Here is a 16,447-nt window from a genome sequence, read left to right as displayed (position 1 = left end):
GTGCCGGCGGCTGGCGGGCAGGGGACGGGGTGAGTGTTCACGGTACAGTGTTCGGTGGGGGTGATGGCACAGGGCCAGCAGCGTTGGCCACACAGCATCACGTGTGTACTTAATGCCCAGAACTCTGCATTTGGAGTGGTTACAGTGGCCAATTTTGTGTGTATTTTACCCCATCGGAGGCACCGTTGGCAGGCAGGCTGTCGGGCCACAGGGACAGGCTGCTGGCCAGCGGGCCACCTTCACTCCGAGCATCTGGGTGGTCCAGAGCAGGACCTCAGCAACTCACCGTCTGGAACACAGTCTGGGACAGGAAATTGGCCGTGACTTTGCGGATGTCATCCTCGCCTCCCATCTTGCAGAGGATGTAGCCGTAGAGGTTGGCGGCTTGGAGCGAAATCCCCGCGATCACGAGGGCCTGCGCTCGCAAAGCAGAGGGAGCCCTGAGCCCAGGGCACTGTGCCTGCACCACCCACCTGACCGACGGACCAGCCCTGCCGGACACCTCCCAGCCCGCAGCCTGAGACCCAGGCCGTCGCCGTCCCGGTTCAGAGACCAAAGCCGCCCAGAGCCCACGTCCTCAACGCCACTGTTCACACACGGCCGTGGTCCTCGGCGTTAGACTAGCCACGTCTCCAGAATGGAGCGCAGAACTCTCAGGCTTATTCCTGCCTAGAAGGGCTCCCTGTCCAAGGCAGGGCGTCGTGTGAGGGTTTTTTGTTTTTTTAACAACTTCCTCTCAGCCAGACATGTTGCTACACTCCTACAAACCCGGCTACCCAGGACTCTGAGGCAGGGGCATCCTGAGGTCAAGGCCAGCCTGGGCAACTTAGTGAGACCTTGTCTCAATAAAAGTGGGAGGGGGATGTAGCTCAGGTAGAGCAGGCCTGGGCTCAACCCCTAATGCTGGGGGAAAGGCTTTCTTGAGGCTGAGGACTGGGGATGAAGCTCAGTGGTCGGGCTTCTCACCCAGCATGCACAGAGCTCTGGGCTCCATTCCCAGCACTGCAAAAGAAAGAAAAGAAAAACAGTTTCTTTCTCACCAGCATCACTCCTAAGAGTCAAAAGGCCATCAACAACCAAGTGACCACCAACTGATGAACAGATAAAGAAAATGGTCTACCCATACTGTGGAATATCATTCAGTCACAAAAAGGGATGATGTACCGATACACACTACACTTGGACAAACTTTGAAAAGATGCTAAGCCCAAAGAAACCAGTTACAAAGACCACATACTATATAATCCCTTTTCTATAAAATATCCTAGAATAGGCAGGTGCCACGGGCTGGCCGGAAGGGGACATAGGCTAAAGGGTACAGAGTTTCTTGGGGGGTAAAAAAAATATCCTGAATTGAAGGTGGCGATGCCCGTATGACACCAAGCTACTGGGCTGTCCACTTCCCATGGTCAGTGTGTTGGAGGTGACCATCCCAATAGTGCCATTACGATCTGTCAATCAATGACAAGTAAGGGACAGCCCCTCCTGCCACCACTGGTCTGTAGAGCCAGGAGGTCAAGTTGTTGCTTTACCAGCCACTTGAGCTTCAAGGAAAACAAGGTGCTGAAGAAGAACACGATCCAGATCATGGGGCAGATGATGAGGCCCAGCCAGAAGATCCGCGCCTCGGCCTCCGTGGCAGCCATGCCGCTGGGAGAAGCCTGTCGGGGACAAATCAGCTTTCGGAACTGGCGAGGGCGCTGGCAAAGGTGCCCTGTGCTCTGGGGGCGCGCGCATCACAGAGCGCCGGCGGCAGTGGATCCCGTGCAGGCCGGAACCGCGCGCACCCAGACCCAGGGGCACCGCCCGCGCTTGGCCCCGCGGCCCCTGGGGTCGCCCGCGCCTCCCGTCTGGAGCACACCTTCCTGGCCTCAAAGACCCAGTGGCTCCTCCCGTCCTCGTCGATCTGGTTCCACCACCGAAGGCCCACCATGAGTCTTCCGGTTACATTCTGAGGAAAACAGGCGAGAGGACCATCACGCCAGGGCCAGGGTCACCACTGAGGAATAAAAGCAAAGTCCCGCCCACCACCAGCGGGCGCTGGGAGCAGGGCGCAAACGGCATCAGATGGCGCGGTTTTTCAAATATGCGCCTGAGGTTCCCGATCTCTGTGTGTGCTGAGAAGCGACAGCCCGGACAGTACACACCCACACACGCACACACACCCACACACGCGTAACACACCCACACCCACACACGCACACACACATGCGTAACACACACACGCGTAACACACCCACACCCGCACGCACACACACACCCACACACCCACACGCACACACGCGTAACACACCCACACACGCGTAACACACCCACACCCACACACGCACACACACATGCGTAACACACGCACACCCACACGCACGCACACACCCACACACGCACGCAACACTACCACACCCACACACGCGCACACACACCCACACACGCGTAACACACCCACGCACGCACACACACGCACACACGCACACACACACACACACGCGTAACACACCCACACCCACGAGTAACACACCCACACACGCACACACACCCACACGCACACGCACACCCACACACACGAGTAACACACCCACACACGCACCCACACACGTAACACACCCACACACACGCACCCACACACCCACACACGCGTAACACACCCACGCACCCACACCCACACACGCGTAACACACCCACGCACACCACACGAGTAACACACCCACACACGCGTAACACACCCACACACACACACGAGTAACACACCCACACACGCACACACACACACGCGTAACACACACACACACACACACACGCTCAGAACACCGCAGCTGCGCACTGTGCCGTGTGAACCTCCCGGAAGTCCAAGGCCGTGCGGGGCTGTGGCCTCCTCGTGGGCACATGAGCGACAGTGTCAGCCAACACCCGGAAGCCATTTACTGAAACACCGAACACATTTTTTCCTCCAATTGATTGCAAGTGACGTGGCCTCAGAATGCGGCCATTTAAACCCAAGCACCCCAGTCCCTTACACACAGGGGACGTCACCACGGGGACAGCACGCCTGACCAGGGGCCTCACCTTCACAGACCAGAAGTCGAAGGACAGCAGGAGCAGCACGGTGACGAAGCAGCCCACGAAGCTCTTGCTGAACCAGTCACAGCACACGTAGGTGACGATGGCGCTCACACGGAAAAACAGGTGGAAAAAGGTGGCCAGGGGGTGCCTAGGAGACAACCGGAAGGTGTCCCTCGCTGAGAGCCGGGAGGGCCGTCACCGGCCTCCTGCACCGTCAGGCCACGAGTGCCAGCGCCTCAGAGGGACGTCCTCCCTACGCCTTGCAGGCCCAGCTCAGGACACCGTGATGCTCAGTCCCCAAAGAGTCACCGTGCCCCTGCCTGTGTTGGTCTCTCCCTTGAAGAATCCAGTACTTCCCCAGGGTGACCCCAGGATCACCTGCCCTCTTCCAAACAAGGTCGCCTGTGGAGCGAAACCTGACTGAGATCGCCTGTCTTCCCTCCTCGCAGCCTCGGGGCCAGTTCCCTAAAGGGAAGGTCGGGTTATTCCTCCGCCCGGCATCCCGTGTCATCGGGGAACAGGTGTTCCTGGACAGCAGAAAGGCTCACGACATAGGGACGCGGGTCGGACCCGTACCTGTCGCCAGGGCATGATGGTGCTTGAAGGCTGGCATCCCATCTAGGGAAGGCGGCTCTCGGCCCCGCCGCCAACTGCCCAGAAGGCTGCGGAGCCGGGCAGCACTCGGCCACGCTGGTTACTCCCTTGATTACCCTGAGGTAAGTGGTTAAAAAGGGTCACCTATCGTGTCTACAGCTGAAAAATGCCCGCGGGGCCTGGCAGGCGATGGCGGTGGGTGCCCCAGAGAGAAGGCACCCATGGCTTCCTCTGTGGTGACCCCATTTCCATAAGGCACACAGGAGGAGAGCAAAACGAGGATCAAGGAGGCTCCCGCGTAGGTCTGATGGCGCGGGGCAGCCAGAGCGCCACCTGGTGATGAGAGGGACAGGAGGCGACCTCAGCACCAGGCCCCCGTGCCGCGCAGAGCCAGAGCCGCCAGGCCCGACTGGTTCCCAGAAGCCAGAAATGCAGACTTGGGATGGGACTGGGTGAAATGACGGCGTTACTTTAGTAAAACAGGGCCGGCCATGCCCCTCACTGGCCTGTGCGCTGTCACCGGCCACCTCTGGACTAGTCACCAGCTCAGGCGGAAGGCAGTGAGCAGAGGCCACGGCAGAGCCACAGGGGAAAGAGCCTGCTCCTCCGGGACGCCAAGTCCAAGGTCCTGTGAACCTGGTGTCTGCTCCCGTGGCAGCGTCAGCTGGGACCGGGAAGCTGAGGTCACAGAGCTCGGGCATCGTTTACCCCTGATGCCCCAAGCGGGGGCGCAGGGCTGGGGCCCAGCCTGGCAGATGCACCAGAACATTCTCTTCGGTGCCTTTCAGATTCTGGGCAGTCCTGGTGACCTACAGGAGAACTGGCCAGGAGGTGTGCCCACATTTCAGAATCAGACACGGTCACACGGCTCTTCTTCCCTCTGGAAATGGCCCACGTTCTTCCTGGACTGTGCCTACGTGACCCTCTAGGTCTCTGGGAAAAACAAAAACTTCCTGGAACATTCCAGAAGATAAGACTCAAAGTCTCTTGGATGCTTTTTGACTTAAACCTTACTGAGAAGTTTTCATCTGCCTTAATACAGTTAGGTATTAACCGCCTTGCCCCTCAACCCTGAAGATAAATGAATTCTCTTCCAGTGACTGGCAGTTCTTCAGGGTAGGGACCATCTCTAAGATACTCTTAATTATTTTAAATAATATCTGGCATTTAAGATTCTCTGCAAATATTTTTGTTGTGTTGAACCTTGTGATGGAGACAATGAAGATCATTGGGAACATCCGTCTTCTTTGAAGAATAACATGGATGTAAAAGATGAAAAACAATATAGATGAAAAAATACATAAATACTTTAAAAAGATTTTAAAGTATTTAAAGCTGTGATGGATCCAAGCGTGCACTGACCCGGGGTGAAACCTGGAAGTTCATGCGTTTGAATAAATCTCTGTCCACCCACTTTTTTTCCCCCCTTTTACCATTTTTTTGGGGGGTGGGGGGGACTGTGGTTTTCCTAAAATAAAATGCAAAAAGAATTCCAGCTGTTGGGAGGTTCCACCTCCTTGGGTCTGGTGTACTGACCTCTTTATGACCTTTCCTCCTGCTGGAAGGTGTCATTATTATTTTTTAAAAGCCCCCTGCAACAGGGTCCACGGGGCCGCACGTGCACTGCTGTCCCTGCCACCTCTGCAGGCCAGGGGCCCACACCTGCGATCTCCACTGCTCAGTGCCACTGGCTTCCAGTCTGACACCTGGGAGTCACCCCTTGGGGGGCAGATGACCCTCCATTCCGAGATGCATGGGCGCTGGAATGCCAGGGTTCCAGCCCGAGCAGTTCCACGGCCTCCCCTACACCGCACAACCTCTCGACACCTTGGGCTGTGGCAGCCGCGTCCTAGGACACCAAGGAGCTGGCGTGGAGGGGCCCGCGTGAAGTGCTTCGAAACACGCTGCTCACCAGCGGGTCCAGGGTTCACTCAGAACGCGCCCACGGCCACGAACTCGGAATTCCCCCTCTGACCACAACTTTGTCCATGCCTGAGGGGCCCACTTTCCATCTTTGCGGGGATCCCCCCAAGACTGCTGGCCCCTCCATATTCCCCCTGACGAGCCTTCTTCCTGCTCACTTTTAACCAGGGCACTTTCCACTCAGCATCCAAAACCCCCCCTGCAAGTAGAAGGAACCTGTCATCTCAAGAAGAGAAGACGGCACCAACGTGGAAAGGGGGAATGAAGTGACTCAGTTAAGTGTGGCCCAGGCGGAGAGATCTTGCCGGGCTTCTGTCCAGTTTCCTCACAGTCCAGGGCCCTGGACACACGCCGTCTTCCTCCTGGAAAAGCAGTAGTTTCTCAGCCTAGAATGAGAGTCAGCCGAGGTCTCGAGCTGTGCACAGGACACACAGCTCAGATGTGGGGTGAGACCTCCACGTGATTTCCCCCAGTACTGAGGACTGAACCCAGGGACGCTCTATCACTGAGCTGTATCCCAAGCCCTCTTTATTTTTTACTTTGAAACAGGTTCTCAGTTGCCTAGGCTGACCTCAAACTTGCGATCCTCTTGCCTCAGCCTCCTGAGTTGCTGGGATCACAGCTGAACATCACCATGCCCAGCCTCAACATCAATTTTACAAAGGAAAAGTACAGCTCTCTCCCAGGTTCAGCACATTATAACCAAGGCCCAAATCCGGCCCACTGCCTGTTTTTGTAAATAAAGTTTTATTGGAACACTCATTCTCTGGCTGGCAAAGCTGAAAATATATGCCCATAAAATGATGAGATTAGTTTCTACTCAAAACAAACCAAAATGAAGCAAATTACCACTACTCCCCACACCCCCTCAGGCACACAAAAATCCACCTTTAAAGCTGTAATGTGGGAGCTGCCTGATGGGCAGAACTAACGGGTTGTGCTAGAACTCAGGACAGGGTTATCTCTGGGGGTGGAAGAGGCAGGAGATGACTGGGAAGCACGGGAGCCTCTGGGGTGCCGGAGGCGCATGTGTATAAACCACACCGAACCACTGACTTCACCATTAGTGTCCTTTAGTATGCTACACCTCATTTTTTTAAAAAAAGTGTTTCCTGTTGGAAGCCACTGACCAAAGACAAATCACTGCAAGTCACTATAAAAATTCTGCATGCACTAGAAACCAGCAATCAGAGTCGTCAACATTTATTCAAATGAGCCCCAAACTTATGCCCACACAAAAAGTCACATGTGAACGTCTATAGCAGCTTTATTCATAATTGCCAAAACTCAGAGGCAGCTTAGAAGCCCTTCAGTAGATAAATGGACAAACTGGGGGACATGGGACAATGGAATTGTCACCTGGAGACCCGCAGGAACCTTGCACACACCCTGCTAAGCCAGAGACGCCAATCTGAAGGCGGTGTGCTGGGCGATTCCAACTCTTCCCACAGGGTTGGAGATGGTAAAAAGATCAGTTGTCGCCAGGGATTCTGAGGGGTGGGGAGAGGGAAAGGGGTGGAACATGGGATTTTTAGGACGGTGACACTTTCCTTGGGGTGCTTCAGTGGCAGATATGCCCCGTTTGAATCCCACACAATGCACAACCTGAGGAGGGACCTAGGTGACCTGTGACTTAAGAGAACATCTTAGCTCACAGTTGTAGCAGACGACCCAGGCTCATGCAAGACCCAAGTAACAGGGAAGTTGTGGGGTGGGGAGGGCTTTATGGGAACAGTACTTCCTGCTCAGTTTTTCTGTAAACTGCTCTTAAAAATAGAACTAATTATAATAAGGTGGACGGGCACGGGTGGGGGTGGGGCCGTGTCTAGACAGAGTAAACCAGGTCAGGGGGCAACGTCGGCATTCACTCCAATGAAGTGAAAACTGACAAGAGGGCCACCTGCAGACTGAGGGACCCACACCCACTTCCAGGAGCTTCTACGGCAGATTTAGTCTGGGTCGAAGGTTGATTCACCTTAACTTCAGTAGCAATGATCTAACAACTATCTTTAAAAGTTGTCCTTTATTTTTTGATTACTTTGAAAACCGCACTCTGGATTTTTAAAACCGTCTGCAGCTTAAACCTCACTGAACACTTGGTGTTTCGTTCTGTCCTGGCTGAGACCCTCGGGAGCACTCTGCTTCCCGGTGTGGCTCAGGTCAGGAAAACCTTGTCTTCCCTTCCCAGTCTGCTTTGCTGCTAAGAGCAGCGGCCGGGGGGTGCGGTGGGCTGGTTAGAATCTGTCTGGAATAATCCAGAAGCAGGGAGGGATGGGGTGAGGATGAGAGGGCTGCCCGGCACTGATAATGACCCAGCCAATGTCAGACTCATTGTTCTCTGTACGTTTATGTAAATTCAAATTAAAAAATTTAAAAAAAGGAGAAAGAATTGGAAGTGGACTTGGCTTTGCACTGAGGCAAGACTCTCTTCAGAGCCAACCAAGCCCCTGGTGGGATGGGGAGCCGTATTCCGGCTCTTCTGTGGCCCGTATATGGTGGAAAACAGAAAAATTCAGACCTAAAAATCCCCAATGGAGTAACTGGTCGTTACAATAAGATGTTGGAGGAAAACTCCCAAATGCAGGTTCTTTCGCACAGTTCCTCTGCAAAGAAGAAAAAAGGGAAAAAGAGAAAAGAAAAGGGCCGCCCTGCTCTGCCTGGGCAGCCGGGTCCTCGCTCCTGCTCCAATCCTGCTGCCCACAGCCCCCGGCAGGGCCGAGCCTCTTCAGGCCTCGGGTCACCCATCTGTGAAATGGCAGGACGACATTCGCAGCGGATGCCCGACACTTCTGGGTTAAAATGCCTGTGCCAGGCCCAACCGGAGGGTCGCAAGGGGTCGTGGCTGAGGTCACTCTACTTGTGGCTGGACTGGTCGGGAGGGAGGACTTTTGAGAACGGAGGACAGAAAGTGGCCAGCGACACTCTTCTTGGAAGTCTTTTGTTAGACCCATGATTTCCCCGCTGTTAAAAATGAACCGTGTGCTACTATTTATTTCTCCAGCCCAGACGCCCCCTCGAGCTCGGTGCTTTCTCTGCTAAGGGTGGCGTGGCGCCCCGCTGGTGCCGGGAGGAGGGGGAGCCCCAGTCACCTGGCTGGGTCTGCTTCTCCTTCTCTAGAATGGTCCAGACGCAACACTGGCTCCACCGTCCCCCGCTCCCCTGCCTCGGGCCCACACCGGCAGGTTCCGGGCTGTTGGGACGTCCCAGGAGAAGCCGATGGCTCTGTGCTCAGTTTCTACTCAAAGGTCAGCACAACAGAGGTTTGTGTGTGGAAGTGCCTGAAAGAGCAGACTTCCCTCTGGCGGCCACAGCCTTTCCCTCTTGTTTCTGTTCTTTATTTCTTTTTAAAGAGACACCCCGACTTTGGGGGCAGGTACGCCTGGCGTCAGAACGCCCTGCATCAGCCCAGGGGCCAAGTCAGCTGGCTGTGGATGCTCAGCCCAGGTTGGGCCCTGAGTCAGGTCTTCACCTCCCAGCCCGGGATGCGGAAGAGCCAGCATTGCAGGTCCACCTGGGATGGGCACAACCCTGGTACGGCCCCTTCATGCACTCCCTGACGCCCTGGACCTCTGAACCCATCCTTTAGCCAAAGCTCCAGAGTTTTCCAAAGGCACGGGCCCAAAAGAACCAAAAAACAGGCATTCAAGCAGAACCCTGTACACAAACGTGCACGGCAGCATTATGAACAGTTGCCAAGACATGTCCATCAATGTCAGATGCCCATCAACGGATGAACAGACAAGTGGAGACACCTCAGATGCCCATCAGCGGTTGAACAGACAAGCAGAATGTGTTCTGTCCACGCAGCGGGGTGTTATTGTTCAGTGGGAAAAAGGAACCAATATGACGCGTGCTACAACTGGACAAGCTGGACAACCTGAAGGGAAGCGGACAGGCAGGTCCACTTCCATGGGTCCCCTGAGTGGTCAGAGGCACAGAGACAGAGGGCAGGAGAGAGGTCAGCAAGGCTGGCGGGCAGGGGTGGGAGCACTGTTTGAGGGGCTGCTTCCAAGATGGCGCCCTCGCTCGGCAGTTGGCTGCGGGTCTCAGTTCTCGCCAGGTAGAGTTTCATTTTGGGAAGAAGAAGCTGTCCTGGACATGGAAGGTAGTGACAGTTGTGTAACAATGTGAATGTTCTTACTGCCACTGCAATTGTGGGCTTAAAAATTCTAAGTATATATATTTTACTACAATTAAAAATAAGGAAACAAGGAATGAAGTACTGATACATACATACCTCACCACCTGGGGAGGCCCCAGACACAGTGGGCACTCAATAGTCACCAGGCCCGTGCTCCTTCTTGGGTTGAGGTCTATGAACAGAGCCTGTGAGATGGCCCCAATGCCCCTAGCCTTCCAGTATTCATATCCGGGTGCAGTCCCCTCTTGCACTGCACCAGGGCTGGTCACCAGAGTGGCCTACAGAATACATCAGAAGTGACATACAGATGAGATAGGTCATCAAAAGAGCTCCCGTCTTAGTCACTCTGGCTCTCTCTCCTGTGCTCCTGGGTGCAGTCCAGCTGCCATGCTGTGAGCAACCCTGTGGAGAGGCCCAACCAGCAAGAACTGAGGCCTCCAGCCCACAGCCGAGTGAGGCGCCATCTTGGAAGCAGCTCCTCCCAACCCAGTTGAGCCTTCGTATGATGGCAGACTCAGCCAACCCCTAACTGCAAGCTCCTGAGACGCTGAGCCAGAGCCCCCAGCTAAGCTGCTCCAATTCCTGACCTCGAGGCCCACTGTGAGAGAACAAATGCTGGTTTTCTGCAGAAGCCAGGTTGGGGCACAAGGATCACACAGTAACAGCTCACAACCATGGACGCTAACGTGGAAGAGGCTGAACCCTGTCAGAGAAGAGCCAGGTTTCTCTGAGAAATAGGTGGTGAGTGAGAGGCCCAGGCTTGCCAGGGGATGAGCCCCTGAGGTCAGCTGCAGTCACCCTCACTTCTGTAAAACGGGGACTCAGGGTTATTAACTGAGAAAGAGCAGAAGGGTCAGACTGACCTCCAGAAGCCTGTGGGGTTAGCGGCAGGCGGCACCTCAGAGAGGTACGAGCTGGGCTCTTGTTCCTGCCCTCCTCTGAGTGATTTTTAGTTTTCTGCACTGCAGACAGGAAATAGAATTCACCCATTTACGTGCCTTTTCGTCTGAAGCATTATTTGATTCTTCCAGAATCTGAGTAGGTTCTAAAGATATGAAATATCAGCTTGGGTCTGTCCCCTGGTCCTGGGAGCTTCTGTTTCCTCATCTGCAAGATTGGGACAATCCTGTCCTTCCTCACGTGCTTATTTCTGACCATTTTAATGTTTCTGGAATGGGGATGCACCCGCTAATGGGTGCCAGTAGTTAACACGGTGTTTCTTTCCCACCCTTGCCTCCCAAGAGCCGTCGACGAGTCGCACACCTTAAAATGCTCGGGATCTTGGCCACAGGGCCATTGTTGGTGAAGCCCGGCTTAGAGGTTATGTGATAGGAAAACTGAGTGAAGTCATGCGCGTCACTCAACACTCAATCCCTACCACAACCTGGCCTGTGGGAGTCCCCTTAAACTGGTTTCTGTATTCTTCTAGAACAGACTGTGACCTTTTAAGAAGTATTCCTGTTTTCTAGAACAAAAGGATGTTCCAGATTCAGACTGACGGGTTGACATGTCAGCTCCGTGAGGGCGGAGACCCAGCCTGCCTAGTTTACTGTGTTCCCTTAACTACACCTGGCACACAAAGGCCCTGACTTTTGCATATTTAATGGAAATAAATGAACCAGAAAAGAATGAACCGGTGGTTCTTGAAGAGGGTGAGATTTGGGATGGCCCAACAATGTCTGGAGACACTTTTGGTGGTCACCTTCAGGGAGTGTCTACTGGTAGCTGGTGCTAAATGTCCTACAATGCAAATCCATCCTTGATGATGGATGGCCCAGCCCTAAATGTCAGTTTAATCCCAGGATAAAGGAATGAGTGATCTAAATATTCCAGGTCCACGTAAGTTGCTATCCAAAAGAAGCACCAAGGAATCAGGCCAAGGTCCCCTCCTTGTCCCTAAATGCTTCCCCGATTATGTGGGTCACAATTTAGCAGAAACTGTCCTTCAGTGATTTTATTGCTAGCAGAGTTTATGCAATCCAATTCATGTGAATAAGAAATATAAATAAGAGGAAGTTGAGTTGTCATAGATGGAAGGAGTTAATTTCAAAATATGTAATGTCGTGCTCAGATCAAAGAGAACTGAAATTTATCTAGTTCCCTGATTCTGTGGGTTCTTTTCCTTGGTAATCATGAACCTTCCTTAAAATTAAACAATCAGCCCTTGGTGGGAACTGCTTATGTGTCATGTCTTTATATTTTCTAAATAAATTTTGGAGGGCCAGGGACAACATGACTCTTTCCCCAAAGGCACAGGGGACAGAGGTCTTGGTGAAGGGTCCTCACTGAGTAAATAGATCTCCTGAATTAACAACAAAGAACCAAAATCATCATCCTGCTTAGCGTGTTGGAGCGTGCCCTGTGTGTGCTCCCTAGAGACCGGCTTGTGTTGATTTTTGAGGAAGACTGTTACCAAGCCGTCACCTGCCCCCTCTCCTTCCTTGCCCTCCCACCAGCTTCCTTGGGTCAATGTCACACATGGAGGCATTAGGAACGCTCTGAGTTCCCTCGAATATAAATATAACTTATCCAAATCCAAATCCCAGACACAGAATCATCTAAATCAGCATTCTCGCCCAGGGTCAGTTCTGCCATGAGGGACGTTAGTGGAACCTGGAGATGCTTTGATCGCCAGGATTGGGGTATGACTGCTCCTGAAATCGGTGGCAGAGGCCAAGGATGCTGTTAAAGATGCTGCACGGTTTGCCCCCATGATAAAGAGGTATCTGTCCCCAAGTGTCCACGGTGCCAAGGTGGAGAAACTGCTCAAAAAGCCGAGGCAATTTGACACTCTTCATCTGCACGGGAAAATCGGAAGTCCTCCCAGGCGTCGTGGAAGACGGAAGCCCCACGTCTCCTGTCCCCAGAGCAAAGCTCATCCCCAAAAGCAGAAACAACCCAACACATCTACCATGAACGAACAGAGAGAGGACCTGGAACAAAAGGGACACCCATGTGGCAGGATGTCATTTAGCCAGACAAGAACCAGATGCTGACTGTTACCAAAATATGGACCTCCTGAGTGCCACTGCGGAGTGACAGTTCCACCTGTCAACGTCACTGCGCAAGGGGCCACCCAGAGAGCAGGAGACATGGCTTCCGGGTGTGTCTCCGCAGATGTTTCCAGAGGGGACTGGCAGACTGAGAAAAGCACATCCTCCCTCCCCAGGGCAGGGGGGCCTCAAACACGCCATCGAGGGCACAAACGAACAGGCCGAGGAAGGGGGCGACTGCTACCCCCAGAGCTGGGAAATCCGTCTCCGCCCTCAGACATCAGGTCCCCCGGCTCAGCCTTTGGTCACAGACCAGGACACACACAGTCTGGGGCCTTCGGTTCAAGTGGGGACTTACCCCGACTCTCAAGCCTCCAGGCTTGGACTGGGACACACGAGCAGCTTCCCCGGGTCTCCAGCTTGGGGGAAGATCGTGGGCCCCTCAGCCCCCATGAGCTCATAAGCAAACCTCTCACGATCCATCTCTTTATGTATACAAAATATACATTGTATGTAATAATATGTTAGTATAACGATTTTAATATATAGTTATTATATGATAGCATGTCATAATAAAATAATATATAATAAATATGTAATAAAGGACAAATATAACAATAAATAAATATATTATTATGTACATAATATATATTTGGTATATGATATATTAATATGATAATCATACTAATATTTTTATATATTGTTTTAATCATAATATATAATTAAGATAAACAGAATTTCTGATTTGTTCTCTTTCTCTGGAAAACCCTAAATAGCACAGACTTCATTTGTATGAAATATTCAAAACAGGCAAATTCATAGGGTCAGAAAGCACAATGGTGGTTTTCCAGGGCTTAGGGAAAGGGAAATGGGAAGTTCCTGCTTAACGGGTACAGGATTTCATTCCATTTGGAGTGATGAAGAACATTCTAGAACTAGGTAGTGGTGATAGTTGCACGATCATGAATATGATGAATACCACACTGATAAAAAGGGTGAATTTACGATATGTGAATTGTATTTCAATCAGGCATACACGAATATGACACCAAAAACATAGCCAACCAAAGAGAAAACAGACAAATGGAATCACATCACATTTAAAAGCGCATGTCCATCAAAGGCCGAAAGCCCCAGAGCGAACAGGTGACCTCTGGAAGGGGGAAAAAAAATCTGCAAATAACTTATCTGATGAGGGGTTAACGACTAGAATGTATAAAGAATTCAACAGCAAAAAATAAAATAATCTCGTTAAAAGACGGGCCAAAGACTTGGGTAGATATTTCTCCAAAGACAGTTTACAAATGAGCACCAGGTATGAAGCACTGCCACACAGCTGCACATCACCAGCCACCAGGGAAATGCCAGTCTAAACCACAGTGAGACACCACACAGACCAAAACCCAGAGGATAAAAAGTGTCAGCAAGGACGTGGGGGAATTAGAACGTTATACAATGCTGACAGGTCGTAAAGTGATACAACTGCCGTGGGTTCCTCCCAGAATTAAAATAGAACCAGCATACATACCCAAAAGAACCCAAGGCAGAGTCTATGAATGGCTAACAAAGAGATATAATTTAGTCTTTGAAGGAAAGAAAATTCCCAGAGATGCTACAACATGGCTGAGACATTATGCTACGTCCCACAAGCTAGTCTCAAGGCCTGATACGGTGGGATTCCACTTTCATGAGGTGACTACGATAGTCAAATTCTCAGAGGCAGCCAGGAATGGGCCAGGGCTGGAGCGGGAAAAGGAGAGTCATTTAATGGGTGCAGAGGTTCTGCTTTGCTAGATAAAAATAATTCTGTTTCCCAGCAATGCAAGATACCTAACACTACCAACCTGCGCAACTAAAAATCATCCAGACGGTAAATGTTTTGTTGTGTGGGTTTTTTTAAAATCACAGTAAAAAAGTAAAAACAAAACAAAAGAAAAAGAAATAAAATCCCCAGTGGGGGGAAACGCTGGTGCATGGCTGATATTTCCTCTACCTGCCCAGTTGTGCTGCAGAATCGCATCCTCTCGGCACCCCCAGAGAGATCTTGAGAGGGTTCTAGATTATCCTGGCGGGCCTGGAATGCCGTCAGTAATGTCCTTTTAGGAGAGAGGCACAGGGAGACCACAGGCACACACGGAGGATGGGTGGGATGAAGGTGGACCTAGGAATGCCCGAAGCCACCCGAAGCTGGAAGAGGCAAGGAGTGGATTTTCCCCAGTGCCTCCGAAGCCGGTTGGACCCTGCCGACACCTTGGTTTCAGCCCAGTAAAACTTGCATGGGACCTCTGGCTGCCAGAGCTGCAGGAGGATACACTTCTGTTGTTTTAAGTCAGCATGTTTATGAGAATTTGTTACAGTGACTACAGGAAACTAATAGAGTCTATTCTATTCTGTGGGTTATTGGATTTGAATCAGAGAATTTGATGTACGAATTTTTTTTTAAAGAAATGGTATTGGGCACGAGGGTGCAGTTCAGTGATAGAGCACCTCCTAGCATGCATAAAGCCCTGGGTTCAATCCCCAGCACTGCAAAAAATAAATAATAATAATAATAAAGAAGAAGAATGGCATTTAGGTAGCAGGGCCCCTAGCCTCTTAGTTGTGAATATTTCTAGATGCAGCAGGTGCTTGGCTGTGAGCGACCATATTAATGGGTCACTTTCCTTGCCTTGGTCCTACTGCCTCTGGGACGCAGAAGATCTCAGACAGGTCCTGGCCCAGGACAAGTCTGTCTGGCCAGAGCTGAGCAGGGATTAGAAGAAAACTTCAAGGAGGAGACTCCCTGGGGCAGTCTCCTGCTCATCAGCTCCCCTCCCGCACTGCCCTATGGCCTCACTACTCTTTCCCTGACCTTCTGACACAGCCTCTGGGCCTTTGCCCTCTCTGTTCCTTCCACACGGAACCCTCTTCCTCCAGAGTTTTCTGTGGTTGGCTGCTTTTCTTCATCTAGGTCTCAGCCCAAAGGTCACCTCCTCGGAAGCCTTCCCGGTTACTTTTATAGCATCCTTTTGATCTTCTTCCTAATCCTCACACCCCATAATTAAGTCTGCCTGTTCAATGTCAGCATCAACCCCTCTCCCAGACTGCAGGCTCCAGGAGGTCAGGGAGTCTCATCTGCCCAGAGGTAAGTCCGGTCACAGTAGGTTCTAGCATATTTGGAATGGATGGATGGATGGGTGGGTGAATGAAAGAATTTGCAGCTTGGGAGACTGCTTGCCCAGAGCCCAGCCCCAACATACCTGATCTTGGCTTTCCTAAAGGCCAACTCCTCTTCATTGCCGAAGTCCAGGGACACATCTTCAGTATCATCCACCAGGGCCTGGGGACATTAGGGGCAGATGGATGACAGGCCCCGCTGCCCGGCACGCCTCCGCCCCTACCACCACCGGTTCCGCGCTCCTGGGCTGATCTCTGCGCCTCCGTAGGTTCCCCAGCGTCTCCGCGGAGATGTGAGGCCTTCTTCAGGCTCTGTTCACTGGGACCCAGCGCAGCCCTAGGCGCTGGTGCGCGGGCATCCCTGCTCCTCCGGCCTCTACCTGCGCTCCCGCAGGCTCCTCCCGCGCTCGCCGTCCCCGTCCCCGTCCCTGCCGCAGCACCTCTGCGGCCCTACCTGCTTCATCTTCCCGGTGCACGCTGCCTAGGATCCAGCTCCACCCGTCGCCGCTGAAGGTCTCGGCGGCCCGCCGGCTTTGAGCCTCGGGAGCGCGCACAGGGCTGGGAGCCTGGGGGGCTGGCCTGG

The 16,447-nt window shown here is 52.5% G+C and overlaps 1 protein-coding gene across 4 annotated transcripts in view; it reads right to left on the bottom strand.

Annotated features, from left to right (window-relative positions):
* Tvp23a (trans-golgi network vesicle protein 23 homolog A) overlaps positions 1–16,447 on the bottom strand; it is a 21,227-nt gene extending 4,780 nt beyond the window's left edge. For all 4 annotated transcript variants that reach the window (XR_007106092.1, XM_047533479.1, XM_047533480.1 and 1 more), the window contains exons 1-6: positions 16,319–16,447; positions 15,948–16,027; positions 3,061–3,205; positions 1,862–1,951; positions 1,533–1,661; positions 287–415 (exon numbers count right to left, since the gene is read on the bottom strand). Coding sequence is in view for 3 of the 4 variants with exons in the window: in XM_047533479.1 (XP_047389435.1) it covers positions 287–415; positions 1,533–1,661; positions 1,862–1,951; positions 3,061–3,205; positions 15,948–16,027; positions 16,319–16,327 (582 nt within the window). In the remaining variant the exon portion in view is untranslated. The remainder of the gene's footprint in view (positions 1–286; positions 416–1,532; positions 1,662–1,861; positions 1,952–3,060; positions 3,206–15,947; positions 16,028–16,318) is intronic.

The sequence above is a fragment of the Sciurus carolinensis genome, chromosome 18 (genome assembly GCF_902686445.1).
Source record: "Sciurus carolinensis chromosome 18, mSciCar1.2, whole genome shotgun sequence".
NCBI lineage: Eukaryota > Metazoa > Chordata > Mammalia > Rodentia > Sciuridae > Sciurus > Sciurus carolinensis.
Note: the sequence above shows the minus strand (reverse complement) of the source record. Positions and strands in the feature narration are given on the sequence as shown.